A 26959-nucleotide genomic window follows, 5' to 3' on the forward strand; every position below is an offset into this window, starting at 1 on the left:
TTGCATTTCCTGCAGCTACAGGTTGCCCACCGCCAGCACACTGGCTGTAGTTGGTGTCGCGAGCGAGCCAGCAAGAGGCAGCAGTAATGAAGTCATCGGTCGGTGCTGCTACCTTACCTTTCCTGCGCCGGTTGCGGTTTCTTTATCTACGATGATACTGGGAACCTTTTTTTCCTGCTCTGTCCATTTCCTCTCCTTGTGCCAACGAAGCGAACAAAAGCCGGCCGCAACTAGGAACCGCTCGAGCCCATAAACCTTTTGCCCGGTTGGTTGGTCGGTCTCCGCCTCGGTTGGAGCGCACTTAATGTAGCGTATCCTTTACACTTTGTTTAGATAAAAATTATAAACTGTGATAATCCGAGGACGACCGAAGGGACGTCCGACACTCAATTAAATAAATAAACTCCTCTCCTCTACCAGCCAGCCAACCAGCTCCCTTAGCTCCGCTAGTGGCCTATTCCGGGCAAAACCGCAACCGGATCCGTCCAGCAAGTGGTGCTATCGGCTCGAAGCGAGCTGCTTCGAGATGTTGATTAGGGTCATCGAGTGATATGCGATATCGCGTGCCCAGGTCAAGAGAGAGAGAGAGAGAGGATGTGCGCTGGTTGTTGGTTGTTGGGTTTTTGGGTGAATGGAGAAGCGAAGCGAAAGTGAAATGTCGGTCGCTAACCCCCGAGGGTGGGGTTTGGGGTTTGGCCAGAAAAATGTGAAGTCCTCTTCCCTCAACGGTGCGTATTTTATGTTTTCCATTCTCTCTCCATTCTTTCTTCCTTCCCCCATAGGCAGCATAGTGAAGAGTGACTCCATTTGTGTGCCTGTGAAGGCTTTCAGTTGTGGCCTTAAGAAGAAGAAGAAGGAGGAAGCGGAGGAGGAGGAAGTGACGGTGAAAGTGTAACTGATAATTCGGCTATTCCGGCCGCTGGAACCTTTTCGGGGGACCTTTTCGATCGTAAATCGCGCTCGCCCACTTGTTGGGTAAACATTTTTCTCGGACTAAAAGGAAGCACAACATCCATCGGGACGCTATCCGGGGAAACGGATCGACCGGGCGACGTTTCGGCTACTGTGGAGTGACTTCCCGGTGACACACACACACGGAGACACATTGCATGGAGCGGTAGAATGGATCTGATATCGTTGCCACCCTGCTCCCGACGCTTGGAATCGATGACGCTGATGGCGACGGCGACGGCGGCAACGGTGTCGGAGCAACCGACCCTTGTCCTCTCACCCGCCTCTACCTCGGCGATTAAAATCTCGACCACTTTCCTAAAGGTAAGGCGCAGCAGGTACGGGGATGAGCTCGGGGTGCGATTATCATGCTGCGTATCGTGTTACGTTATGTTATGGGGCTTGCTAGCAGCTGCTTATTGTATTTTATTTACTGTTTAAGTCTCCGTTTTTTCTACATTTTGCATTCCATCTCAAAATCCACACTATTTCAACATAAATCATAACGAAATGTAATAGTAATATGTTCCTTTTGTAAGCGGAGAAGATGCTTTTTATTTTTTTTTATTATGCTGCTTTTACGCAATCCCATATGAATATAACAATTGTTTAACCAATAACTAGAAACTTATTTAATTTGATTTAATTAATTTAATTAAATTTATTGTTACTACTTGTTTGCTTAATGCTAGACAAGGATCACTTAAAACTAGGGAGAAAATGGCGTGAGGGAGACAAAACAGAGAGAATAAGGGAAATAAAAGGAAAGGAAAAGTGAGGGAGGAAAACAGAATGACAAAGTTAAGCGGAATCCTTGTGTGTCACAGCTTATATTTGGTACATTCTATTTAATACTGGAGTTCTTCTCCAATAATTATCCCTTACGCTATTAACGTTTGCCTAACTAAAACGGTTCGACAATGAATAATGTAGCTTTAAGCTACTTTGAGACATGTTGCAATTTATACTTCTGTTTTCCATTCGTTTTTAATGATTGGGAGATATTTGCGCTTTTCAATATTCAATATTGGAAACACAAACCAAGTGATGGATAAGTGATCTGGAATGTACAACAACACATATTAAAACATTACATTAAATTTAATACCAGAGAAGGATAATCTTAAAGAATAAGTCAGGAAATAGCAAAGAGTTTAAATTGAAAATGATGCTTATGATTCAAACAAAATTGAAAATACTTCTCATTGCATTTGGATGAGAATTCCATAAATCCGTAATGATTTTACAGATTTTTCCCGCTACCCTGAACTTTAAACCGCTGTGTTACTGCCGCTGTGCCAATGCACGAGAAGGTTTTTCATGCTAGAGAGCGTGCTCACCACAACCATCGGCGAACCACCACCACATCCCTGTCACATTAATAATCGACTTTCCTTCTTCGCTGGCTTCCGGCGCTATGTTGGTTCGCTTTAATGGCACGCAACTCGTTGTCGTCGTCGTCGTCTCTCTCTCTGTCGGTGCCATGCACTTCGTTGCAGTGTTACGGTACGGTCGAAGGACCAAGCTTGGCCACAAACTGGCCAGCAAAACAATGGCTGAATGGTGCCCCTCCCGTCCCCTTGGAGGTAAAACGGTTTCCTGGTAAGAACGCTGACGCCAAGAAGCCTGACGCCAGAAGCGGCAGAATGCTGCCCTTAGCAGGGGGTCTATCCTATTGCTTCGTTCGCCATTTTCAACTCCACTCGATACGCACTCCCCTGCACTTTACGCCAGGATCTTCGGCCGTTTGTTCGATTGTTCGAACACCGAAACACAAACGATGGCAAGCAACAGGCCACGAACAGGATTCGACGGACGGTTGAACGCGTCGCTTGACTACGATTTGTTGCCGCTCATGTGGCGCGTCCCCGTGCGGTAGAGTAGTTGCACTCGGGGCACATTGATTGCACAACATGACTTCATGCCCGCTTTCCATTGCCCGGCCTCTCCACAGCACCCATCGCCACACGCCACTGTAACAGTAATCGGACTTGTTTACGCTTTCCCGTTTCCACAGACACCCGTCAAGACGGACCAGGAGATTCTGCAAAACTCGATGCTGGAGGATGACCCCAACTCCAACACCATCCTGGCCGGTTCGCTCGCCTCCGACGCCGGCTCGTGTGCGGACGGCGACAAACGAGAGCAGCAGGCGAAGCGGCCACGCTGGGGTCCCCAGCATAAGGGAGCGCAGGAGCTGGCGAAGCTGTACAGTAGCGGTAAGAGAGGGAGAGAGAGAGACAGAGTGGGGTAACGATGAGATCATCCCTGTACCGCATCATCATAACCGGCCCAACCCTCCCGGATAGAGCCGTTTCGGGGTGCCGTTCCGTGCGCGCTGCAGTCCGGGATTGCATGCTTGCGGGATTGCTGGGGAAGATGATGGCATCGTCGTTCACGTTCTCGTCCTCGTCGTCGTCGTCGTTGGACCGATGACCGTATGAGGTCTCGAATTAATATCTTAACAACCGGCCGGCCGCCGGCCGGCTGTGTTCCGTGATTTAATTAACGCCACCGTCACCGTCTGCTGTCGTTGCGTTGCGTTGATGGCGTTGATGACGATTATGATGTTATGGCCCGGTGGATGGACCGCTAATGCTAGCAGGCTCTGCGTGCGTGCGCGTTGACTTGCCCAGTACGTTGAACGGGTGACAACGGGCTGCGTATTCCGCTTCGTTAAGCAGCTCGTTAGCGTCGGCTCTTGTTTCTGCTCACTTCAGGGGCGCTTCGGCTTCGGCTGATGTCTTTGCGCTGGGTCTTTGCATTCCGCTACATCCGAACCAGCGACTTGCAATCATTTCACTGGCTCTGGCAGAGTGCCCATTCCGGCCGGCACACCGAGCGCTGAATCTGTGGGTCAAGGCTACAGATTAATGGCGTTTCGTATAGCTGCTGTGCTTCACTTAATCGATTTCTACTTTCTTTCGACGAATTCGATGCGCTGCCATTTCGCTAAAGGGTCCAAAGGACGAGAAGGGTGTGTGTGTGTGCAAGGGAGAGAGAGAGAAACCGGGTGCTGTTGAGACAATGCTGCTTATGCACCGTAACCGGAAGGTCAATGTTGGTGGTTCACTTTCATATTTGGCAACAATCGTTGCCCTCCGGACCACCACCGTTCGTTCGGTGCACTAGAAATAGAGAATATTTGGATAGCATTTGTCCTCGATCCAGGGGACAGAGAGAAGAGAGGGGTACTGCAAAATGTGGAGCACGTGGAGGTGGGGTACAATGTTGTCAAGTATTTTTAGAAAATGTCAACTTCACGAGCGGGGAACGCTAGAACCATCCAGCCACTGGCTGGTTGGCGTCGCTTCTGACATTCTGACGGTTGGTTTGCTCGTTCCTGCGTACACCTCTCGTCGTACCGTACCGGATGTGTACCCCCTCCCTGCCTGATTCTCTTCATTACCTCGCCACTCGCGCTGCGCCGGTTTCATTACGCGGTGCGCTCGGTCATGCGAACAATCCAAATCGATGCCAGTGCCACGGTCCATTCGAAAGGGCCGGGGAGACATAAATAGTTTCTACAAAACATTTGCTACCGTCGAGTCGTCGTCGGTCGCCAGGCTACAGGTTGCCCTTCTTTCACTCCGGTGCTAGGCCGGAAGTCCCAGAGGAGAGGGGGGAAGGGTGGCAGAGAGAGGTTCTGATGCGGGTCAAAGAGGGGGGCCGTCGACTGGTCATTAGCCGAAGTCGAAAGATTGTTTTATGTAAATGAGATTCCGACTGTTGATATTTAGCTCACCGTCGGAGGCGCCTATGTGTGAGTCGACGGCCAAACGATGGCGACGGCGACGGCGACGACGATGCTGACCGACGGCAACGGTCAGCTGTGCTGTGACCAGACTTCTCGACTTCCAGGCAGTTTTCCGCCTCGGACGCTACACTAATGGCCCATGCTTAGCCGGTCACGGGATTTGCGGTTAGCATAAATTGATTAGAGATTGCTGCGAAATTGGACGGTACAAGGTGGAGCGATGTGAGTTACCGGCTTGCGAGCGTGAACGTAGATGGTCCGATCGATCGACGGTGAGCTGGAGCATTTTAATGTGTTCCGCACAAAGGGTAGCACACTGTTTGCTGTCGATAGTAGCGGGGAGCGGTGGTAGGAGGTACAACAGTACATACTTTGTGGGTTTTTTCGAGCCCATTCTGAAGTGAGTGAGTGTGGAAAGCAGCACGATATGGGAGTCATGCTGTCGTGTGCGCACGTTCAAATCAAATCAGGAATGAAGAATCATTTGGAGGTAGCCTGTACACAATCGTACATCAGACCAGAGTGCTTATGTATTAGGATTTTTCAGAGAGAAGGCCAGGAGTGCTTGGATGAAAAACATAAAGCATGTTTTCAACTCATTGTTTTGTAGAAGCTACACATGTTGATCGTTGTTTAGACAAACTTTGCATTTTCTAATATTCAATTTAGGTAATGTCCTCTTATAAGATGACAAGCCATTGTTGATCGGTTGTTGTCGACAGAATCATGCTCCGGAATGTGCCATTGTTTTATTCAAATGTGGTCAGATTTTCGTGATTCTACAGACATACTTTTTGTTTCTGGTAATGCTTATTGCGATTAGAATGATGCTCCCGCATATTACTATAGATACAAATGTAAATAATTTTATCACTTCGTTGCACGAGAGATACACGTTGCCTTTTTACTCAAAAGAGCCGATTCATCGCTTGCACAAAATGTACTTAGAAAAAAGCTTGAAAGTATTTAAACAATGACAGTGCAGTTCGTCTTAAAAATTTTGGGGTCTCTGTTATTTGTTAGGTTTTTGGAACGTACTTTTGTAGACTGTTTCTTTACATTTTATAACATACGCAAGACGTTCACGCTCGCTCGATATCGTTGGAACGGACTATTCAGAGTGCATTTTAAATTTTCCCAACTGATAATTGATTGTTGCAAAAGAAATATCATCAAAGTTGTAGTTGTATCACCCTGTGTTAGATGTTGTTATAGAATTTTTCTTCATTCCACAACCTGTTGTCTCTACCAACAGGTAAACGAACCCAGGAGCTTGTTTGCGTCTACATCTGCATCACGCTGATGGTCCTGAATCTCGCCCTCATCCTGCGCCACTTCCGCTTCGAACGCATCAGCAATGTTGTGGTGGCGGCCATCTTTGGCATACTAACGGCCGACTTTGGGTCCGGTTTGGTGCACTGGGGTGCCGACACCTGGGGCTCGGTGGATCTTCCGATCGTGGGCAAGGTAAGCATCAAATTTTATGTGTTTGTGTTCTGTTGCTGGTACGCCCTTTAATGCAACTTCTCGTTTCCACTGGCTGCAAAACAAATAGAACTTTCTAAGACCCTTCCGGGAGCACCACATCGATCCGACCTCCATCACGCGCCACGATTTTATCGAAACGAATGGCGATAACTTCATGGTGGCACTGCCGATCCTCGGCAAGCTGGCGTGGAACTTTTTCACGCGATCGAACGCCGAAATCCAGCAGGACTACGCCATCAGTGCGTATCTGTTTCTCTGCTCGATCTTTATCGCCATGACAAACCAGGTGAGGCCCGTTTAGAACCGATCGACGGAATGGGAACGGGAATCGATCGACGACTAATCCGCGTTTTTGTTCGATTGCTACACAGATCCACAAATGGTCCCACACGTACTGGGGCCTTCCCGGGTGGGTACTGTTCCTGCAGAGGCATCACATCATCTTACCGAGACGGCATCATCGCATACATCATGTGGCACCCCACGAAACCTACTTCTGCATAACGACTGGTTGGCTCAATTGGCCACTGGAGAAGATAAAGTGAGTTCGAGTTCCGGGCAGACGTGCCGCTATTGTCTGGGCTGGGTATTAATTGTGGCCCTGACTTTGATTGTTTTTTTTTTCAGATTCTGGTCCACGTTGGAGGCGATAATCGAGCTGTCGACGGGCCACAAACCCCGAGCCGACGATTTGAAGTGGGCCCAGAAGCGAGCCTGATCCGGTGGAACGTTCGCACCACGCTGGCAACCACGGTTCACAAGCACCTCATTGTTGGAACTGTTTCGAGTGATAAACATAGCACTTTGCTGAGCTCATACTCGCTAGGCACGTAGAGGAACCAAGCGTAGATCCACTTTACTAACACAGGAGCAGCACAAACAAAAAGAAAAACCATTCATTGTAGCGACGAGAGAAATGCTTCGGCACGAATCATACGGCATTGCATAACGCTATCGCAAGACTTTGGAAAGTTTTTACAAAAATAAACAGAACATTTTTAAGGTTTACATGTACACGAGCGTAGGGCTGGAAGTAGGGGGGAGGCGACCAATCCCTACACTGACCAATCGATTGTAGTTTAGCGGTCGCTCCGAGAGGTAATACCTATGTGAACATGACCAACAAGCAAAAAAAGCAAGAGAGAGAGAGAGACAGTACGATTGCACTGATGGCAGAGAGCTAGTCGGGCAGAAGAACCTTAATTGAGGTCCTTTTTACAAACTCTTTACAGCTCTGAACAATGATTGGCATGTTGTTTTAAGTATACACGAGAGTGCGCGAGGCGATTAGAATGTTATAGAGGTACTGTAGCTTTAAAGCTTCTGTACTAATGCAGTTTTGTTCGATCGAGAATCAGCAGAGAGGCATAGGGAGTCATAATTATCATGAAAACCATTTCGTTCTGCTTATAAAAGCACAACTGCTGACCTTTTTCTGTTGTAACTGAAATCAAAAATAATCTGCAAGCCTTTCATGCTTGTTCTAGTTTGACATTCACAACAGTCAAGCTGGCGAACAGTATACGACGTAGATGATTCAGTTGTCTATTTGCTATTGTCAACAAGTACAGGTGTTATTCAACCATTGAGCAATTGGATTCATACTCGTACCTCATTCAACAGTTGATTGCACACATTAAGGAAAGTCTGTTTTTAATATAAAAAAACCCCCGCTAAATCATGCATTTCCGCAATGCCTCATCGCATACTGTGCATAGCAAATGATTCTTACCGTGCCTGAATATTGGATGTATTTGCAAAGAATAAAACAAACTAGTAGATAAGAGAATGGGTTTAGCAAGCACAACGTACAATATGACGGGCGAGCAATTTAGACGCTTAACAATCGATTACAGCTATTTTCAGAAAAAAAACACTTTTACATAAAGGAAGCTCAAACCACTTTGTGTTAGCGGGAATAGTGTGGACAGAAATATGGACAACCTGCACTGCAACTAACTAAATGTGTACAAACAGGTGTACGTCACAGCAGAAATGGGGTTTTAGGTATTGGCTGAGACGGAATGAGCCTCAAGCGAAGATGTTAAATCGTCGTAAAGCATTTACAGATCGTTTACAATCGTATGCTGCTATGAGTTTTGTTAAGCGTTAAGAGCGCATTTTGGTAGCTTAAGGAACACCTAATATTAAGTGAGGAAGTTTAGCTGCTTCGACTATATGGAAACGCGGAATGCGGAAACACATTCTAACAGAGCAAGCAATATAGATTAAATCTGAAGTAAAAAACTGGAAATGATGAGAATTTTTTATTGATTGCAATAGCTGTTAATGAATAAAAGTACGCTACCAGCATTTCAGCTTAAGCAGGTAAGGTAAGTTTTTACGTTTTGTTCTAAAATTAAATTACAACTGCGTAGGAATAGCAGGAACGAGAAACAATCAATGTATTAAAGTAAAATAATTGTGGTTATAGTTCATAGCAAGATCTGAAGGCATGTCCTATTGAAAAATAAAAGGTGTGGGTTGTTGAGTTGCACGAAGAAGATTTGCTAGCAACTGAAGAAACACTAACAGAGCTACGACAACGTATCATCATGTAAGCTACGCATGAGGGTACGATGGTGAATCAAACCAAATGGTGTTTGAGTTCAATTGTTTAACCATTCAAGAAAGGTCAACAGCGGGTTTTCTTCGCCCGAATTGTGCGCCAAATGGGGAGGATTCCTTATTGAGTTACAGCTTTGCACACAATTGCACACACTATTGACGCTTAATCGGTTTGATTTTAGCAAATTTCGGCTCCCTCGGGTAGCCCGTTTCCATGCTTGATTACCGACGCATGCACCATACCATACGGTTTGGAATCGATCAATTAGTGGCGGTTTATGGTGTGTGTTGGATATTTGCAGCCAAATTTGCAAGGCTTGGCGAACGTCCGATGTCGTGGCCGCTCGTAGGATCAGAAATTCCTTTACGCTTCATCACCTTAATGGTGTTGGCTTTGTTCGAAAATTGTTCAAGCATTAAATTACGGACAAGGAACCAACACTATCACACCTCATCTGGTCTGGATTGTTTATGTAATAAAGCATTAATTCACAATCTTCAGCTGCCGGGTTATGTGGCGCAATACATGCATTACTATATCATCAATATCATCGTGAGGCGAATGCACTATAGGAATTTTCAGGCTATGGAAATCTATTCCATTTGGCACATACGTTTGAGTTAAACAACATTTTAAGCATTGAATGGATGATGTGGGCGGAATGGTGACTAACAATCATGCAATCAAACTTGAGTGTATATGATTTCTGTCTTAATTTCTATGGCTTCCATAAATCTCTATCTAATGTTAATAAACTTGCTTCAATTGATGAAAGCTGCGCTTTATAGTATTTGATGAATATGCTAGTAATCTGTTATGTTGTTCAACTAAATGCCATATGCGAATGAGATGATTGTGAAGCTAAATACAGCTAAAATGCCGCCGATCAGGCAAGTGTCTAATTACGTGATACAGTTTGGTTCCTCCACAGCATGTTCTAGTATCTTGCACTGACTATGTATGACGCCATTCCTGCTTGGATGTTTATGGTTGGTGGGAATACAATACTAAGCTGCCATTGACCACAAGCGAGAGAGCATAAACTTGCCCTAATCATGTTGGCGATGATGATGATGACGATTATATTGTTAGCGTGGTTTGTGAGGTTATCAAATTGTCAAATTTGTGCGTATCCAGACGAATGGAATACGGGTTTGGCTTATGACTGGAGCTGCAATTAGCGGTTTGCTCAAGCTTCTTATTAGCCGCTCTGTTGAATATGTTTAGGAACGAATCATGGCAAAGTAATTAGTCGCAACAGTATCTCGTGCTACATCCCCCTGAAGAGATTGACTTGACGAACGTCCTTATCATTTCGAGGATTCAAAAGTGGTTAAATTATTGCAGCAATTGTCGCTCTATTACGTTTTCTGACTTCAATCGATACTTTTATATAGCTCAATGAATTTGTTAGTTAGCTCAGACAATATACACTACTTGGCATGCATGGCTTCCCTATATCTCGGTATTCCATAGTGTTTCCATATTGGCAGCTGATAATCGCCATTTTTAACAGAATAATTAAAAACCATTCCGCTTCTACGCATCTGCTAGGTTAACTGTTGCGCACCATTGTAGTGTGGGACAGTTGGCAGCTTCGCGAAGGGCTATTAGATATTTAATTTCAAGAATAATCTTTCCGCGCCCAGCTAGTCTAGTGTGTCTTGTGGTATTGCTGCTGTTGCCAGGCCCGTAAACAGCTAGGGAATATTTACTATTCATTTTTTTGTTTTCCCGTTATGATGATTTTATTTTCTTTCTGCGCATTGATTATTGTCATTTTTATTAATAAAAAATCCTTCAAGAATATTATGTAAAAATTGAAATCAATCGGAAAATAAATAATAAAACTCCATCATCATTTTTCCACTTCAAAGTCCGATTGGAACATTGTGAATAAAAAAATGGCCTTGAGAGTACCTGGAGAAGTTATAATTATATATTATATTTTTTAAATTATATTTTCATGGGGTCTGATCGCCGACACAAATGATTCTGTTTACAAACAAAATTATCATTATAAATAAAAAACGATGAGAAACAAATTATAGGAGCCTTCTGATCAAACAGATTGATTTCATATAGTTAAAAGGTGGCCGTTTGTAGAGAACTTCAAGATGATTAACAGTGCCTATGGGTAACAGTGCCAAGTAAGCAAAAATTTGTTAATACTTTTTTTTTTACTTTATTTACTAAAATACATTTCGTTCAACAAAACAGCGCACAGGCTACAATGTTGTGATAGAACTCAAATGTACGACTGTAACTGAGGCATCCTACCCATGTCAGTTGGCATTAATTACCCCTATAATTGCAATGCCAAGCATTTGTTCTGGCGCAAATGTTGTTCCACAACATAGCTATTGGTTAGTTTGCTTCACACGCGCGATCGAAACGGACTAGTTATGGCCACCGTGGAGAGTTACCAAGCTCTGTGCAAGTACTTGATAGTCGCTTCGAAAATTGTTGGAACAGAGATATGGACCGCTCCGGGGAAGATGAAACCCGCATCTTTTCTCATAGTATTCCAAGTGCTAACCTACTTTGTTGGCAACACTTACACCGTGATCAAGTACCGTCATGACTTGATATACGTCCTTAAGGTTCTCATCACCCTGGGAAGCGCCGTGCAAGTAAGCAAAACCATTGCAAACGTTATGCATTTCGGTGTATATCATACTTGCATTTATTCTCAGCTTTTTATAAAATTCATCATGCTCGTCTGGAGAGGAACTGTATTCCACGAGTACGGAAAGCAAATTGAAAGTGATTTATTAAGACCATTTGAGAATGGTTCCCAAGAAGAAAGGGCTGCCTTAGCTCGAGCCGGTCGTTTACTTTGGTTTATTTTTAAATTACTGTGCTACTTAATACTAAGCACAGGGATTGGATTTGTACTCTACCCATTGTTTGTGTACTTGACTCAGGGTACTCTTTTACCATTATTCCTGTATGAGTTGCCCTATCTCGATTGGCACTCCGTTGATAAGTACTTCATACATTTTGCGTTCCAATTGGAACTCTACGTAGTTGGAATGATAGGGGAACTGATGACTGATTTTTTGATTTTGATGAATTCAATTTACGCCCTAGCAAGGGCTGATTTATGTATAGTTCATTTGCGTGAGCTGCGAGCTATGTTGGACGATGCGTCGAAAAAAGCGGATGCGGCCGATATTGCTGCTGTGCATAAGAAGTGGAAGCAATGTATGCATGATCACCGCATGGCCACAAGGTAAGAAGATCAGTTAGGATTGAAATTTTTCAAAACTGTTTCCATTACACCTTTACATTACAGCTTTCTGAACAATGTGGAAGACTTATTTGGGATGATATGCTTGGCTCAAGTAATGATGGGTGTGTTTACTGTGTGTGACTGTATGCTGCTCGCAGTGCTGGTGAGTAGTTAGCTTTTGACGTGTTCTTCCATATTAGATCATTGATCGTTGGTTTCCCGTAGACCGACTGGTATCCAGTGTATGTGTTTTTGGCGGCCACTTTTATCGAGCTCAGCGCATTTTTTGTCGTTGGAAACTTGGTAGAGAAAAAGGTATCTTGTTTCTAATATTTAACACAAAGATTTAAAATGAGTAAAGTTGAATGATGTTGAATGAAAAATGATGAATTTAATAGTTCAAAAAAACATTCCAAACACATGACTGCGTGGAAAAAATTACGTTTTATTTCAGGTTGACGAATTGTATTACGCCATAATGTCGCTCTCATGGTACCGACTATCTCTTCAGCAGCAGAAGGAGTATGTATTCCTTGTATGTCATCAGCAGCGACCACTCGGTTTGACTGCTTTTGGTTTCATGCCGTTAAATTTCGAATCCTACATGAGCGTAAGGGAAAATTTAAGCGCATCAAAATTTCGATGGAATTTGAGGGAATTCGAAGAGCAAAATAGTTATACCTTCAATTTAAATGTTCCATCCGCAGGTTTTGAAGGGTTTGTACCAATTCTTCGTGCTCGTTATGCAGTATGTGGAGTAAGCAGCGCATCAAAGTCAGCACCAATTTTTCGTAGCCAAATATTGACAGTTCTTTCATGAAGTTCTTCAAAAATCACACCGAAATTTGACAAGCTCAGCAGATGTAATCAATTTTGTAAATGCACAAAGGCACCTAATTGTGACTATTGGTTTTTGCTGCTCGTAGCAAAGGTAGTGTGAATGTTGCAGACTGCTACATAATATTACAAATCTCGAATAATATCAAAACCTTATGGTTTTCAATGTCATCAAAATTATCAAAAGGATCCAGAATATATAAATCGACTATGTATTATTATGTGTATGGTGAGTGGCGTGCATTAAAAAGAAATAAACATTTTCATAGCATCATCCGAATCATCACACATAGACACCTTAGAATCAAAACTGTATAATTGATGATACCACATTCACGTCATGGCAAAATTTTCCACTGCCTGTAATGTAATAGTATTGTTACCACTGGGATGCAGGATTGAACTTGGAAAATCCCACCCATGCCAGTTGGCATTAATTACCCCTATAATTACGATTCTTTGCACTTTTCCTAGCGCAAATGTTATTCCATTACGTAGTCACTACTCAGTTTGCTTGAATCCCACGATCAAAACGGACTAGTTATGGCCACCGTGGAGAGTTACCAAGCTCTGTGCAAGTACTTGATAGTCGCTTCGAAAATTGTTGGAACAGAGATATGGACCGCCCCGGGGAAGATGAAACCAGCATCTTTTCTCATAGTATTCCAAGTGCTAACCTACTTCGTCGCCAACACTTACACCGTGATCAAGTACCGTCATGACTTGATATACGTCCTTAAAGTTCTCATCACCCTGGGAAGCGCCGTGCAAGTAAGGAAAACGTTTGGATGATAAGAAAAATGTTACATCAATATTTGTCTTATTTTCATTCTATCTTAGCTTTTTGTGAAAATAGTTGTGCTCCTGTGGAGAGGACATGAATTCAATGATTACGGAAAGCAAATTGAACGCGATCTGTTAAGACCATTTGAGAATGGTTCAAAGGAAGAAAGGGCTGCATTAGCTCGTGCTGGTCGAATTCTTTGGGGCTTTTTCAGATTTACGTGCTTGATGGTACTGAGCACAGGGATTGGATTTGTGCTTTACCCATTCTTCGTATACATGATCCAGGGTACTCTTTTACCATTATTTTTGTATGAGTTGCCCTATCTCGATTGGCATTCCGTTGATAAGTACTTCATACATTTTGTGTATCAAGTACAACTGTACATAATTGGAATGATCGAAGCTGTGATGACAGATTTTTTGATCGTGATGTTTGCAACATACGCTCTAGCTAGGGCGGACATTTGCTTAGTTCATTTGCGTGAGCTGCGAGCTATGTTGAACGATGTGTCGAAAACAGCGGATGCAGTCGATATTGCTGCTGTACAAAAGAAGTGGGAGCAATGCATGCATGATCACCGCATGACCACTAGGTAAGATGATCAGTTAGGATTTTTTTTTCAAAAATGCATTCATCTAAATGTTTCAGCTTTCTGAACAATGTGGAAGACTTATTGGGAATGATATGCTTGGCTCAAGTAATGATGGGTGTGTTTACGGTGTGCGACTGTATGTTGCTGGTAGTTCTCGTGAGTAAATAACTTCTAACGTGCACTTTCATATTAGCTCATTCAACATTGGTTTCCTGTAGACCGATTGGTATCCAGTGTATGTGTTTTTGGCGGCCACTTTTTTCGAGCTCAGCGCATTCTTCGTTATTGGTCATCTAGTAGAACAGAAGGTATTATATTTCTAATATTTGGATGAATCGAAAATCTTACTGTCCCTGTGTTTAATATTTTTCTATCTATACTTTTTCTTGACAGGTTGGCGACTTGTATGGCGTCATAACATCACTGTCCTGGTACCGACTTTCGCTTCAGCAGCAGAAAGAGTATAGATTCATCATCTTTCGTCAGCAGCGTCCACTCGGTTTAACCGCATTCGGTTTTATGCCACTGAACTTCGAATCCTACATGAGTGTAAGAAAAAAAATGAAGAATAGTAAATCAATTATCGTTTTACTTTTTAATTTCTTTTACAGGTTTTGAAGGGCTTGTACCAATTCTTCGTTCTCGCTATGCAATATGTTCAGTAAAGAAACAATTCAAACTCATCTCGTTGAATGGTTGGTAGTTTGTTCACGTAGTTCACAGAATTTGTACATTGGCAATGAAAAAATAGAAAAAAATACTGAAACATGCCACTTTAAAATTAGAAGAAAGATTCCCAAATAAGCATTAGAATAATATCGCAATAATGTGATAAATCTCTATGTGATTTATCTTGCTTGTTGCTGGTACTATCGGAATTGCGTTTTTGTTTAAATCGAAGGAACCTGTTAATATCTGATTCACTATTAAATAGAACATATTTTACATTCTCAGCTGTAAAATTCATGAGAAAGATACAGCAAAACTGGTAAATAGCTTGCCATGTTGGTCCTACAGGTGTGTATATGGCTACATCTGTTGCTACTTGACTAAACTAAATTGCTCTTAATTGCCGCGATAATTATTTCTCCCTTGCAGGATCTGTCGGAAGTGTCGATGGAAGTTAGTGCTACAGCCGAGCGATAGCCGACTGTTGAAACAGTTGAAGATTGAGAAGAAGAGGCTATGGCGACTTTAGAGAGCTATCGTGCGCTGCGCAACCACATGATAATCGCTTCAAAACTCGTGGGAGTAGAAATGTGGACTGCGCCGGGTAAAGTGAGGCCAGCATCTTGTTTCATAGTGTTCCAAATACTTCTCTACTTTGTCGGTAGTGCGTACACTATTATCAAGTATCGGCATGACTTGTACTACGTCCTAAAAATTCTCATGACTGTTGGGACAGCGGCAGTGGTAAGATGAACGTAACCTATTCATACATTCGGATGAATTTGACACGATTCATGCATGGCCCAACTGGTCGATTGTTTCTTTGTGAACCTTTCAGCTCTTCGTCAAATTTGCAGTGAGCTTGTTCGAGGGAGAACAGTTTTATAAATTCGGTGACGATATCGAGCAAGAGCTGTTGAAACCATATCAAGCAGGCACGCCGGAGGAAGTAGCCGTCCTCTCTCGTACGGGACGGTTCTTGTGGCTTCTGGCAAAGATTTGGTTACTAGCGATCAGCTGCACTGGTGTTGGGTTTTTGATGTATCCGTTGTTTGTCTACATTTTTGAGGGCCAACTGGTGCCCTTGTTTCTCTATGAGCTGCCATACCTCGATTGGCATTCGGTTGAGTTGTATTTTGTGAACTTGGTGTTTCAAATTCAACTGTACGTGTTTGGAGCTATTGGAGCAGTACTGTCAGATTTTGTGATCGTTATGTATTCATTCTACGCCTTAGCTAAGGCCGATATCTGCATAGTTCATTTGCATGAGCTGCGTACAATGCTTGATGATGGGTCGAAAATGGCTGATGCAGCCGATATTGCTGCTTTACGGCAAAAGTTTCAACAATGTATACACGATCATCGTTCATCAACTAGGTAACGTAATGGCTATTTACTTGCACTAGTAAAAGTATTAGTAAAAGGATTACCAATCATTTACTAGAACAGCAAGCATGAAGATGTTCTGCGTGTCCTTCCAGATTCCTAAACAAACTAGAACATTTGTTTGGACTGACGTGTTTGGCTCAAGTGGTAACGGGAGTTTTTACGGTGTGTATCAGTATGTTGCTAGCCCTGTTGGTAAGTAAATAGAGCTTTGAAATAGTATATCAAAATCTTTTCGCTGATCGTTGGTCTCGCGTAGACCGACTGGTATCCTGTCTATTTGTTCTTAGCGGCTACTTTCATCGAGCTTACTGCGTTCTTCGTCATTGGCAATGTGGTGGAAAAGAAGGTATCATGCCAGTTCTTACACATAAATGTCTTAAATATAAATATGTTTTATTGGCATGTTTGTAATGGTTATTAAAATCATCCCAAACCTTACTGCACTCTATTACCGTTTCATTCCAGGTTGACGAATTGTATCACGCCATAACCGCGCTCTCATGGTACCGACTTTCGCTTCAGCAGCAGAAGGAGTACAGATTCATAATGTTTCGTCAGCAGCGACCACTCGGTTTGACTGCTTTTGGTTTCATGCCGTTAAATTTCGAATCCTACATGAGCGTAAGGAGAAGCAAAGGATGCATGGCCATGCGATGATGGTTTCACTGTACAATTTCTCTTGCAGGTTTTGAAAGGCTTGTATCAGTTCTTCGTGATCATCTTAAAATCAATTGAGTAATAGAACAATTGCAGCACTCAGTATCATATAATCAATGTTAAAATGCAACAATAACCCTTTTAATGTCGTTTCAATAATGTAATGCACAAAGCAACATCATAATGCCAGAGTAAAACCCACAATAAAACGCAGTTTGTGTGAAGGAGTCTTGCATATTCTTGTCTATTTGGAAAAAAATTGGAATACATTCGACTAACCGACCGGTGTTTGTCAGTTCAATGTGTAATGGCGTGCGCCTACCACTTAGTGGTCGCAGCAAAGTAAAAGAGGTCAACATACAACCGTATACAATCATCTTTTACTTCACCTATCGGTTGCATCGTAACGTGCGGCCTTTACGAACCCGACTAGTAACACGATGCTCGACCTTCGTTTTCCCAACTCGACGTGCTGGTGTGTGTGTGTGTGTGTGTGTGTGTGTGTATGTGCTTGTTTTTTTGTGAACGATGGCTAATTCAATTAGCTTTCCTCCCGATTGCCGCAGGTTGGAATGGCCAGTAGTGCGGTTCTACCGGTCAGCTCGAGATGGTCAATCTTCGGCACGAAAGAAAGATTGCCCCGCGGAGGTTAGTGCACTTTTCGGTGATAAAGTTTTCTCCCGTTTCCCTCGTTTCTCCGTTGCACTTGCATTAATACACCTGTAGTATCTCTGTGTGTGCTTGTTTGTTGGTGTGTTTGTGCTGTAAGTTGTAACAACTCCGGAGTGGCAGACTACCTGACACCTGATAGACGACAAACGAAGAGAGTATGGGGGAGTAAATGGATGCCTCGGGCAGTGTGCCGTTCCCCGATGAGCCGGTTCGACGGTGGAGGACGGCGAGCGGTGAATCGGAAGAAGCCGCCGAGAGTGATTACGATGAGCGCGAACGTCGTCGTCCATCGTTCGTTCGCCGGCGTACTACGGTTTCACCGGTCACCTTACTTACGGACAATGCCGCTTTACCGGAACCGGCACCGGATCCGGAGCGTTACGTTCGATTGCACGAAGACGAAGACGAGGACGAGGAGGAGAAAGTGGAGGAAGAGAGGAAGAAGGAACACGTTGAAGCGTCGGTTGTGGTGCTAAAGAATGGGGTGCTGGAGCCCCGGGTAGACACGGTAGCAATCGAGTCGGTGCCGAAGGGCAGCGGGAAATTGACTTTTAATCTAACCCCAGAGCAGCTGGGATGCCGCCAGGGGACGGGAGTGCGTCCCGTGCGCCGGGTGTCCGGTGATGGAAATCCGTTCCGGGATCTACCGCCAGCTCCCGAAGGAAGGCGCCGGTCCTCGACCACGACCACGACGGTGACGGCGACGGATGATGGCCACGAACGGGGCCAACGGCAGCGTAAGAGCAGTTTGCGGCGTGGCTCGATGTATGGCAGCGAAATTGGACTGGTAACGGACGGTCAACCGAGCGAATCACTTCCGCCCTACTTGAAGACGGTACCGGTTTCAGCTGTCAACCTCCCTCCCATGGGCCCCCGACCCGGACGGCCACCCGAACCGGAGGATGCATCGATGGCGGCGTATCAAGAAGGGGATCCGCCAGGTTCTCTTCCTTCGGGCGCTCTAAGCTGTGGTCAACAACAGCATCATCGGACGCAGCATAAATTTGATGAGATATCGTGAGTGGCTTCCTACCTTTCTCTTGACCTCTCCACCACCACCACCACCACCACCACCATTTGCTGACCGGTCCGGAAATACTGTTCTTCATACACTCACACTCACACACACACACACACATACACATGCCATCGCAGTACCGTTTACGATCACTTTCCAACCGACTTCCTGGCCGCCCGGTATCTGTGCGGATTGTGCCGGAAGCTGCTCCGTGAGCCGCGCGTCCTCGACTGTCTGCACACGTTCTGCCGGCCATGCCTGGAGGGCCACGGTGCGGCCAGCCTCGGTCACGAGTCGGCCCTGTTCTGGCGTCACATCAACGACAACGCCTGCTTCGACAGCTGGGAGCGTAAGTAGAGGTTGTGGTGGTGTAGCTTGCTACGTTAACCCGATGGCCTTTGGCCAAGAGTGACCAACTGCAAAAGAGAGAATGCGCGCGTGTATGTGAGTGTGTGTGTTTCGATGGGGTTGCAGTCAGTGCATGCGCTCGATAAGCGCAGATTTATTGTTGTGTCCTCGTGCAACGGCTCGAGGGGGCTCATACCGGGTTCCTCATATGGCTTCCAGTAACCGATGGCGTGCCCTGTTTGTTGGTTAGTTGGTTGGTCGGTCTCGCCCGGTTTTTGAGCTGGCCAGTTCACACCACCAGTGCCTGGTGTGTTGACTGGGGGTTTTACCGAGATTGTTACTCGAACCGCAGGGAAATGGATACATTTTCCAATGACATTTCGTTGAACAACCGAACGAACGGTCAGCGAACGAGTCTGGCTGGGTTTTGGTTTGGAGCGTTACTGCATTGCATAATGATTGGCAGCATGATTTGCGATGGAAAAAGTGATTATTGATGGCCGGTTTCTCAGAAGTTTTCGCCGTTCATTGTTGTTGTACTGTGGTTATCGTTGGGCAGAATAATGAAATATCCAATGACGCTGTTGTATATTGTGACAATGATCGCCAGTGGCGTATTGAAAATCAACATGGTAAACTGTATTCACCAAAAATGCCTTTGTAGTCAGCTGTCAGCGTAAATTGTGTATAAAAATGCAAACACACACACACACATATGGTGAGATGGCGAGTCGTTATTACATTCATTCTCGGAAGCGAGTTTTTATTACTCAATTAAATCACCAAAGTGACCACAAAAATGTATTATATTGAAAGTATCGCTTGAAAGTAGTGCATTTAAAACATCGAATGTAATTGCTTTTGTCGAGTAATCGAGTAACAATCGCCAGTTGCCGGATAATTGTTTCTCTGTTGCATTTTTAACGCACAGCTCACACCATGAAATCGCCGGTCGCAGCAACCGACGGTAAGCCATCAAATAGTCATGACAACTCGACCGGCAGTGGTGCACCGACGGAATCGCGATTCGAGCAGCTACGCACCTCCCTGCAGAGCTTCCGGGAGCAAAACTGTCTACCATCGCCGATTCGCAGCGAAAAGGTATACTACAACAACAGCGCCCAAGACCGTTGGACTCTTAGACACTAATGCTCCAGCGTCTTGGTATCGAAGCAGGAGGAGATCAGTTTCCTTCGTCCGGCAGTAAAATGCAATGCGAAGATGCGAAGTTCCAAGTCTTTCCCTCGTTTTCGGGAGGGAAGGGAGGTTGGCACCATATATATGTGATCAACGAGCAACCATTAACTTTAGTGCGCTCCTTACAGTCTACCTCTATCCTCCTTCAATTTCACGCTCTCCCTATTTCTCTCTCGCTTTCTTGCAGGACGATGGCAAGGGGCGAGTCACGGCCAAGGTACGGTTAGCGTACGGTGAAGCCAAGGACCAAGTTCTGCTCTGTCCCACCTGTAACCAACCGACCGGGCTGGCGGCCGGTCCCGGTGGCATCGCACAGTTACCGCAACACTTTGTGCTGGCGCGAAAGATCGAACTGATGGTGATGCATCAGTACGACGGTTGCTGCTACTCGCCCGCTACTGCCAGCCCCAACTGTAATGGTTCCCCACCGCTGTTGCCCTCCTGCCGTACGCCCGTTTACTGTGAATTATGCTCGGACCAGGTCGCGGTAAGTCGATTGCGGTCGCGAACAGATGTCCGGGTACTTTCGGTGTCTTCGCGAGATGGGATTGGATTGGAAAGTGGGTTCAAAGTTTTGGCATTTATCATGCACCCAGCCACGGTGCGATAGTGCGAGTGTGGTAGTAAGGCGCACACCGGTTTTTTTTTCGATGGTTTTCGAGCTTCTCGATGTCTGGCGCAGCGGAAATGTATAGTGGCAGTGGTTGACAGCTTGATATTGAACGGGGAATCATTTCAAGTCCATTGGTTGGTTTGCTCCATTTTGTTGTTGTAAGTTTGGTGGTGGTAGATCTGTTCATTAGGGGGGCTTCATCTACAAGTTTAACTGATTTATTATCCAACGATTATTGATCTACCAATCCATGGTAGATTTTGATTTATTACATTTCAATCAAAATGATATTCAATTGATGTTGCTGCTGCAGATGCAGTGGTTCTATCAAATGCGTGTTCGAGAAATTATCTCCTAGTTTTATAATTTTTTTTTAAATTTATTTTCAAATGGTTTTGAAAATGAAAATGCTTTTTGAAAACCACTCAACAGAATGTCAGAAAATTTCTCGATTATTTACGATATAGTTTGAAAATCCACACTTTTCTGTTCGGTTCAATATCAGTTTTCCAAAGCATTCACCGTGTTTCCTGTCGAGTGTTTGATCAGGAGTTAATTGATGTTGACAACAGCAACGGCAGCAGCAGCAGCAGCGTGGCCACATGATTTAATTATCTGCCTATGCCATTGAATTAACAGTGGAACTTAATCTAACATTTAAAAGTTCGCTCGAAAACAGGCCCCAAACCACTCCCACCCAGCTCTCCAATGGCCACAGAATGGCATCGACAGAACCGCCATTGAGTTACCGTTTCCATATCCTGTTTAAAGTAGTTTCACTTAATTCGATTGTCCAAATCATGCGCTTTCATCACCGTGGCACTAACACCACCACCACCACGAATGGGATGCATGATTCATCGCCAAAAAGCCAAAGCTATATCCCCAAGGGCTGACCACAAAAACCCGAATGCGATCAACTATCCGGTGAACTCCGCGGTATCCGCATCAGTAGCGCGTTCCCTCTCCCCCCCAAACCCCTTTCCAATCACTCCAAACATCCTGCCCCGTGGATGGTCGCGGTAATAGTAATCAATTCGATTGGCACAACAGAGCCTCGTGCCACTCGTCCCACCCTTCTCGTCTCACGCGCTTGATCCGGTGCGAGGGGTCTGGCCTTTTGGGAAAACTAATTTGATTTTGAATTCCATCCCTTCCCCCCGCTGCATTTCCACGCACTCGCCCGCTCGCTCGCCGCCCGTGATCTCAAAATAAACGAAATGAAAAACGTATTTCCGTCCCGTGGACATTTCGGGGTGGTAGGCGACGGTCTGCTGGACGACCTGTGCCCTACCGTTGTGTGGCTTTTGCAAGGAAGCGCACCGAAGGCAACGCAGCACCGCTTCGCACGCCATCATCCGGTTCGGCGAACGGTTAAGTCCCCGGTTCCGCGGAAGTCAGCGGTCAGCAGGAGCACCAGTGCCGGCGCCCGGTGGATGGACGACGCTCCAGTGTCCGGTGCATCCGGAGCAGCCACTGAAACTGTTCTGCACGACCTGCCACCAGGTGATCTGCGGTGAGTGTAGCACACTGTTGCACCGGGATCATCGTTGTACGACGGTCGCGAGGGCGGGCAAGGTGTATGGGCGGTTCGTGCGGAGTGCCATCGAGCAGACGCGGCCCCTGCAGGACTACGCGCTGCAGGCGGTCGGCAAACTGAACGATCTGACGGTGCGCGTCAACAGCCGGTGCGAAGCGGTCCAGCGGGAGGTCGATGCGTTCGTCGATGAGTACGTGGCGGCCCTCGAGGAGCACCGGAAATCGCTGGCCGCCCAGATCGGTGACATACGGCAGGCGAAGATGGAGATGATCATGGCGCAACGGGTGGATCTGGGTAAGTACTGTTCCGCTGTTTCGTTGCGGTTGCGATTGTAATGGTGACGATTTCACAATTCCCCTCGGCGGGCTTGGTGAGGCTTTCCACGTAGCAGAAGAATCTACGCTTCTACTTCCAGTGAATGCGTGTTACGCGATGAGCTTCACTGCTTGATAATGGGCACCGTGGAGGTGCAGGCATCGGGTTTTCAGTTAACTGTGTCACTTCCGCTGCCGGTGCGTTCGAATCGCTTCAATCGTAAATGTCACGTATTGACAATTAATGATAACAGCAAAAAAAAAAAAAATGCTTTCAATCAGTACAGTTGTTCGACGATTATAGATAAATGAAAGGAACATGATATTACTGCTCGACAGATCAGCTTAATTTGTTGAATTGATTTCATCTGAATTTTATTTAACATGTTGCAATGCGTTCCACGAGGGTCTCCTTATACGAACACATCGGTCAATAAGTCCCCGGTCTGACTTATAAAGAGAGTCTCAAACTTAAATTCAGTTCGTGGCTCGATAAACCATTATATTTTAGGCCTACTATGAATTTTTTACGTCATTCAGTTTATAATTGTGTAAGTTATGGACGTTTTCGTAGCGCAGCTTCACTACTTTAAAACAATGGATTAAAAGGAATTCCATCTCATCATCATCAAAAGAATTTAAAAACTGGTTTTTGATTAAACGAAAACCCGTTGATGCAAAACAATGGTTGGACAAACATTATGCCAGGAAAATCAACAAATGAGACAGTTGTTCCCGGAAAAATCAAGCAGGTCCAAAAGAACAAAAGTAGAGTATCTAAAACTTCAATAACTTGCACAATATTGGTCAGAATGACGTAAAGCATTGGCAATACTTTCAAAAAAATATAGTTCTATCGTGCCACGAAGCGGTTTTTTAATAAATGAATGATGTATTTAATTTAATTACATACCATTAGACTGATCCTACAATTATGTATGTGTGATAGGCAAATCGTACCTTATGCTGTCTAACTCTAACATCTAACATGAAATGAAAGCTTGTCACTGTTGTGGAAGTTTATTAGGATGTTTGAAGTGATTCACCATTAGATGAATGGTTCCTAGGAAAGAACCGTCCAGCGGGTTGATTTACAGTGAAGTTGACCACTCAACCACTCAAACCAATTTATCGCGAGAAGCAATTTCCTTCTTCCCCCCCTGCTATGGCCATGTCCAAACTTGATTCCCACCCAGAACGAAGATGAAGTTTTGCTCGCAATCTAATAGATATTCAAATTTGTGTGTGCATTCCGACTCTCTCTTTCGCTCTCTCTCTCTCTCTCTCTCTCTCTCTCTCTCTCTCTCTCTTTCTCTATTCCCTCGACACAGAACGGCGGACGCACGATGCGCGTGTTGCGATCGAGTTCGCCGAGGAGCTGCTGTCGGAAGGGAGCGATGTGGAGAATCTCGTATTTGTCAGCATACTCCTGCGGCGGTTCGAGCAGTGCCTACAGACGTCGCGAACCGTCGATGGCCGGGTCACGGATACGGTCCAGTTTCTGGCGGATGAGGAAGCACCCAGTGCCCGGGTACAAACCGGCATCCCACTGTTCGGTATCGTAACAACACAAAAGGCGGACCCACGGCGTTGTAGCGTGGAGCAGACCGGAGCCGAACTGGCCACCTTGAAGGCTCACAAGAGGGCGCTACTGACGTTGGTCGTGCGGGACTTTGAAGGTCGCCGGTTGGCGCACGGTGGCCTAACCGTCCAGACGGACCTTCGCTATCGGGATGATGAGGAGCTCGCGGTGGTCATGACGCTGACGGACAATCGGGATGGTTCGTACGGACTCACCTTCGTACCGCCACGTCCCGGTGTCATGCATTTGGTCATCTCTGTGGATGGGAAAACGATTGAGGTAAGTGCTGTGTAGGTCGTGAGACGAGGTCGTCAGTTGATTTAATGGAGACCATCCCCGCCTCCCATGTTGTCGCTCGTTACAGGAATGTCCGATAGTGCTGCGGATTCACAAGCTACGACCTCACTATGGAGTGTACCATTGCTGTGCGTTCTGCTCGAGTAGTGGTTCAAGGGCGAGCACTTGCGCTTGCGGCAGTATCATGCCCGGTGGCTACCGGGGCTGTGGTCACGGTCATGACGGACATCCTGGTCAACGGCACTGGTCCTGCTGTGGTAGCGTGCTGGAGCATTCCGACTGCACTGCACCGGCTGGCAGAACTAAACCACATTCGTAGAAAGGAACTAGGGATTCTTCGAGCCTATCGCAGCGCCATCTGGTAGCAACGAGCTCGAGGCTATACCGAATGCCGAATACCGAACGCGTTCCTCGGTTCCTGTTCGTTGTGAGCAGGCGCAGTTTTGGTCGGAGGGGGTATATATTGGAAAACACCCTAAAAAAGCTCCCGCAATTTCCACGACACGCGTGCCAGTCGAGTGAAGATATCGGTTGGCGATGGATGATGTTCCGATGTCCCGATTGAGTGCCAGGCATAACCAGAGCCAAGTGGTCGCCTAGGAATGAATATGCTATGCGAACTGCGATCCCAACCATTTTCCCTTGGTTTGGAAGGGAACTATTGTCCCAGGAAATCACAATCGGTTCCTGTATAATACCATACTGTAAACTATTCGAGTAATATTGCTATTGCCTGGAACGGGGAACGGCCCGTAATGTGAGGCTTCATATTTTGAGTTCTGGACCATAAAATATCGAAAGATAAATGAGCGTTCCGCTCGGCCATAACCGTTGCGATAGTAATGGGTATGCATCGTTATTTGATTAAATATTTGTCCTATCGAACAGCGTTCTCCCTAGCCTCCTCTTGCGTATTGGTCGATTAATGCGCGCGGAGATCATAAAACACTACAAAATAAAAATAAATCCCAACCGTTGAAATACTGGGAAGCATTAATATACGGACTGCGGTATACTGTTATCGATATCGATGCGGAGCCCACTCGATATTTGCATTCCCTTTTGTAGCCATGGTTGGACGGATAGGTACACTTTCGGTTCAGTCCACACGAAGTAATTCATCATCCCGGTTCTAAATACTCGGCACGCATCCGTGCGTACCGCGCATATTTCATAAGCCGAATGGTCGAACATAAAAAATTAATAATTTATGTAATGCACTCGCTCGTCAACCATAATGCAGTGCCGAATGGATCATTTTTCAATCAGCTTTATGATGGAGCGTACCGAAGCCTTTGCAGGCCCAATGCATGGCAAAATGTACGCAACAATCGATGGTAGTCGCGGGGTTTTGGTAAAGGATGGACGCTGGACTCCTTTTTTGCGGAGGCAATATTCATGGGCTATCTATTTTCATTGGATATTAGCATATCTGTGGTTGGGAGCCATTCAATATGAACGAGATTGGTTCAGAGTTGTGCGATTTAATAGTTCCTCGAAAAAATTCAAATTTTAATAAAAACAGTCGTACTAGGTATTCTCCCTCCGCGCACTAATTTGGGGTTCAGTAAATAGGATTGAACAAAGCTAATTGAGCAACGGTGTTATTAGTTTTCCGAATGCGCTGAGAGCCAATTATTTATATTTTCTATGAACTTCGCTAATTATTTATCGTTAGATATTTATCGAGTGCGTTCTCGGCTGAAAATGCTGCCTTAATAGGGGTTTCCATCGAAAAGTGTTATGGAACACAATTTTTCCAGAAAAAATTGTATTTTATGAATCATCAACCCGCTGATCATTTCGTGTAACATATAAGCTTGTGCTAATATATTCATGGATCTGAAGTAATGCATTTTATCAAGTTATGAGTTGTTGTTAACATACGCGTTTAAAATACTTTAATTTTATGTAAACTTATGAAACATGTTTCTCGTCCCGCAAGTCAGCAATGAGTTGGTGGGAATCTCAACAGCAGTTCGGTTGACATGCAATCAGTTGCTCATTGATCATGCAACAGAATGACATCTGCTGAATGCTCGTTTCGGTGTGATCAGACCAATTCCCTACCTTCCCCCGGGGAGGGAAGGCCTAGCCATACTGTTTTCTCAAGGATATGATTGCGTTGCGATTATCCCAACTAGTCTCTCTGTCTGCCGTTGCAAGCAGATTGATTTGAGCTTTGGCTGATGGCGAAGATTTATGTGCTCGGTCGACGCCGGTGACTATCGGTCTCGGGGTTGTCTTGGCCAGCTGCTGTTGCTGCTGGTGTTTTCTTGGATCGAAGAACGGTGCATCTGCACTGCAGTTGACTTTGGCTAGTCTCAGTCTCAGTTGTCAATTGTCAGGTCTGGCCAAAAAGGGTAGGAGGCTTTATGCATCACCTTGCGGTGCCCCCGTACCATATGTCATTCCCAAGCGTGCTTTAGATGCATTGTTGCAAATTC

At 45.2% G+C, this 26959-nt stretch overlaps 4 protein-coding genes across 4 annotated transcripts; all 4 read left to right on the plus strand.

The window, feature by feature from the left end:
• The first annotated feature begins 870 nt into the window (after positions 1–870).
• On the plus strand, positions 871–8404 carry LOC125949973 (plasmanylethanolamine desaturase). Its single transcript, XM_049677484.1, has 6 exons — positions 871–1275; positions 2969–3170; positions 5964–6175; positions 6264–6482; positions 6568–6737; positions 6824–8404. The coding sequence occupies exons 1-6, from the start codon at positions 1123–1125 to the stop codon at positions 6912–6914; spliced, it is 1047 nt and encodes a 348-aa protein (XP_049533441.1). The 5' UTR covers positions 871–1122; the 3' UTR covers positions 6915–8404.
• Positions 8405–13473: 5069 nt separating this feature from the next.
• On the plus strand, positions 13474–14881 carry LOC125959527 (uncharacterized). The gene is made up of 6 exons (XM_049692352.1): positions 13474–13619; positions 13836–13970; positions 14079–14216; positions 14273–14372; positions 14610–14765; positions 14828–14881. The coding sequence occupies exons 1-6, from the start codon at positions 13474–13476 to the stop codon at positions 14879–14881; spliced, it is 729 nt and encodes a 242-aa protein (XP_049548309.1).
• Positions 14882–16185: 1304 nt separating this feature from the next.
• On the plus strand, positions 16186–17013 carry LOC125949971 (odorant receptor 56a-like). The gene is made up of 5 exons (XM_049677482.1): positions 16186–16262; positions 16367–16466; positions 16531–16620; positions 16740–16895; positions 16960–17013. Exons 1-5 carry the CDS (start codon positions 16186–16188, stop codon positions 17011–17013), a joined length of 477 nt encoding a protein of 158 aa, XP_049533439.1.
• Positions 17014–17540: 527 nt separating this feature from the next.
• On the plus strand, positions 17541–26301 carry LOC125949972 (E3 ubiquitin-protein ligase TRIM71). The gene is given in 9 exon segments (XM_049677483.1): positions 17541–18026; positions 18028–18062; positions 18170–18620; positions 18759–18970; positions 19901–20070; positions 20354–20653; positions 22043–22613; positions 23965–24494; positions 24580–26301. Coding segments are annotated over 9 exon segments (2775 nt in total). The 5' UTR covers positions 17541–17772; the 3' UTR covers positions 24832–26301.
• Positions 26302–26959: the final 658 nt, after the last annotated feature.

Source organism: Anopheles darlingi, chromosome 2 (genome assembly GCF_943734745.1).
Source record: "Anopheles darlingi chromosome 2, idAnoDarlMG_H_01, whole genome shotgun sequence".
NCBI classification, from domain to species: Eukaryota; Metazoa; Arthropoda; class Insecta; order Diptera; family Culicidae; genus Anopheles; species Anopheles darlingi.

Coding starts and splice junctions, on each gene's coding strand:
- LOC125949971 (XM_049677482.1), top strand. CDS start 16,186: ATGGCTGATGCAGCCGATATTGCTGCTTTACGGCAAAAGTTTCAACAA. Junction 16,263..16,366: donor GATCATCGTTCATCAACTAG/GTAACGTAATGG, acceptor GTGTCCTTCCAG/ATTCCTAAACAAACTAGAAC. Junction 16,621..16,739: donor GCAATGTGGTGGAAAAGAAG/GTATCATGCCAG, acceptor GTTTCATTCCAG/GTTGACGAATTGTATCACGC.
- LOC125949973 (XM_049677484.1), top strand. CDS start 1,123: ATGGATCTGATATCGTTGCCACCCTGCTCCCGACGCTTGGAATCGATG. Junction 3,171..5,963: donor GGCGAAGCTGTACAGTAGCG/GTAAGAGAGGGA, acceptor CTCTACCAACAG/GTAAACGAACCCAGGAGCTT. Junction 6,176..6,263: donor ATCTTCCGATCGTGGGCAAG/GTAAGCATCAAA, acceptor CAAAACAAATAG/AACTTTCTAAGACCCTTCCG.
- LOC125959527 (XM_049692352.1), top strand. CDS start 13,474: ATGAAACCAGCATCTTTTCTCATAGTATTCCAAGTGCTAACCTACTTC. Junction 13,971..14,078: donor GATTGGCATTCCGTTGATAA/GTACTTCATACA, acceptor CGCTCTAGCTAG/GGCGGACATTTGCTTAGTTC. Junction 14,217..14,272: donor GATCACCGCATGACCACTAG/GTAAGATGATCA, acceptor TAAATGTTTCAG/CTTTCTGAACAATGTGGAAG.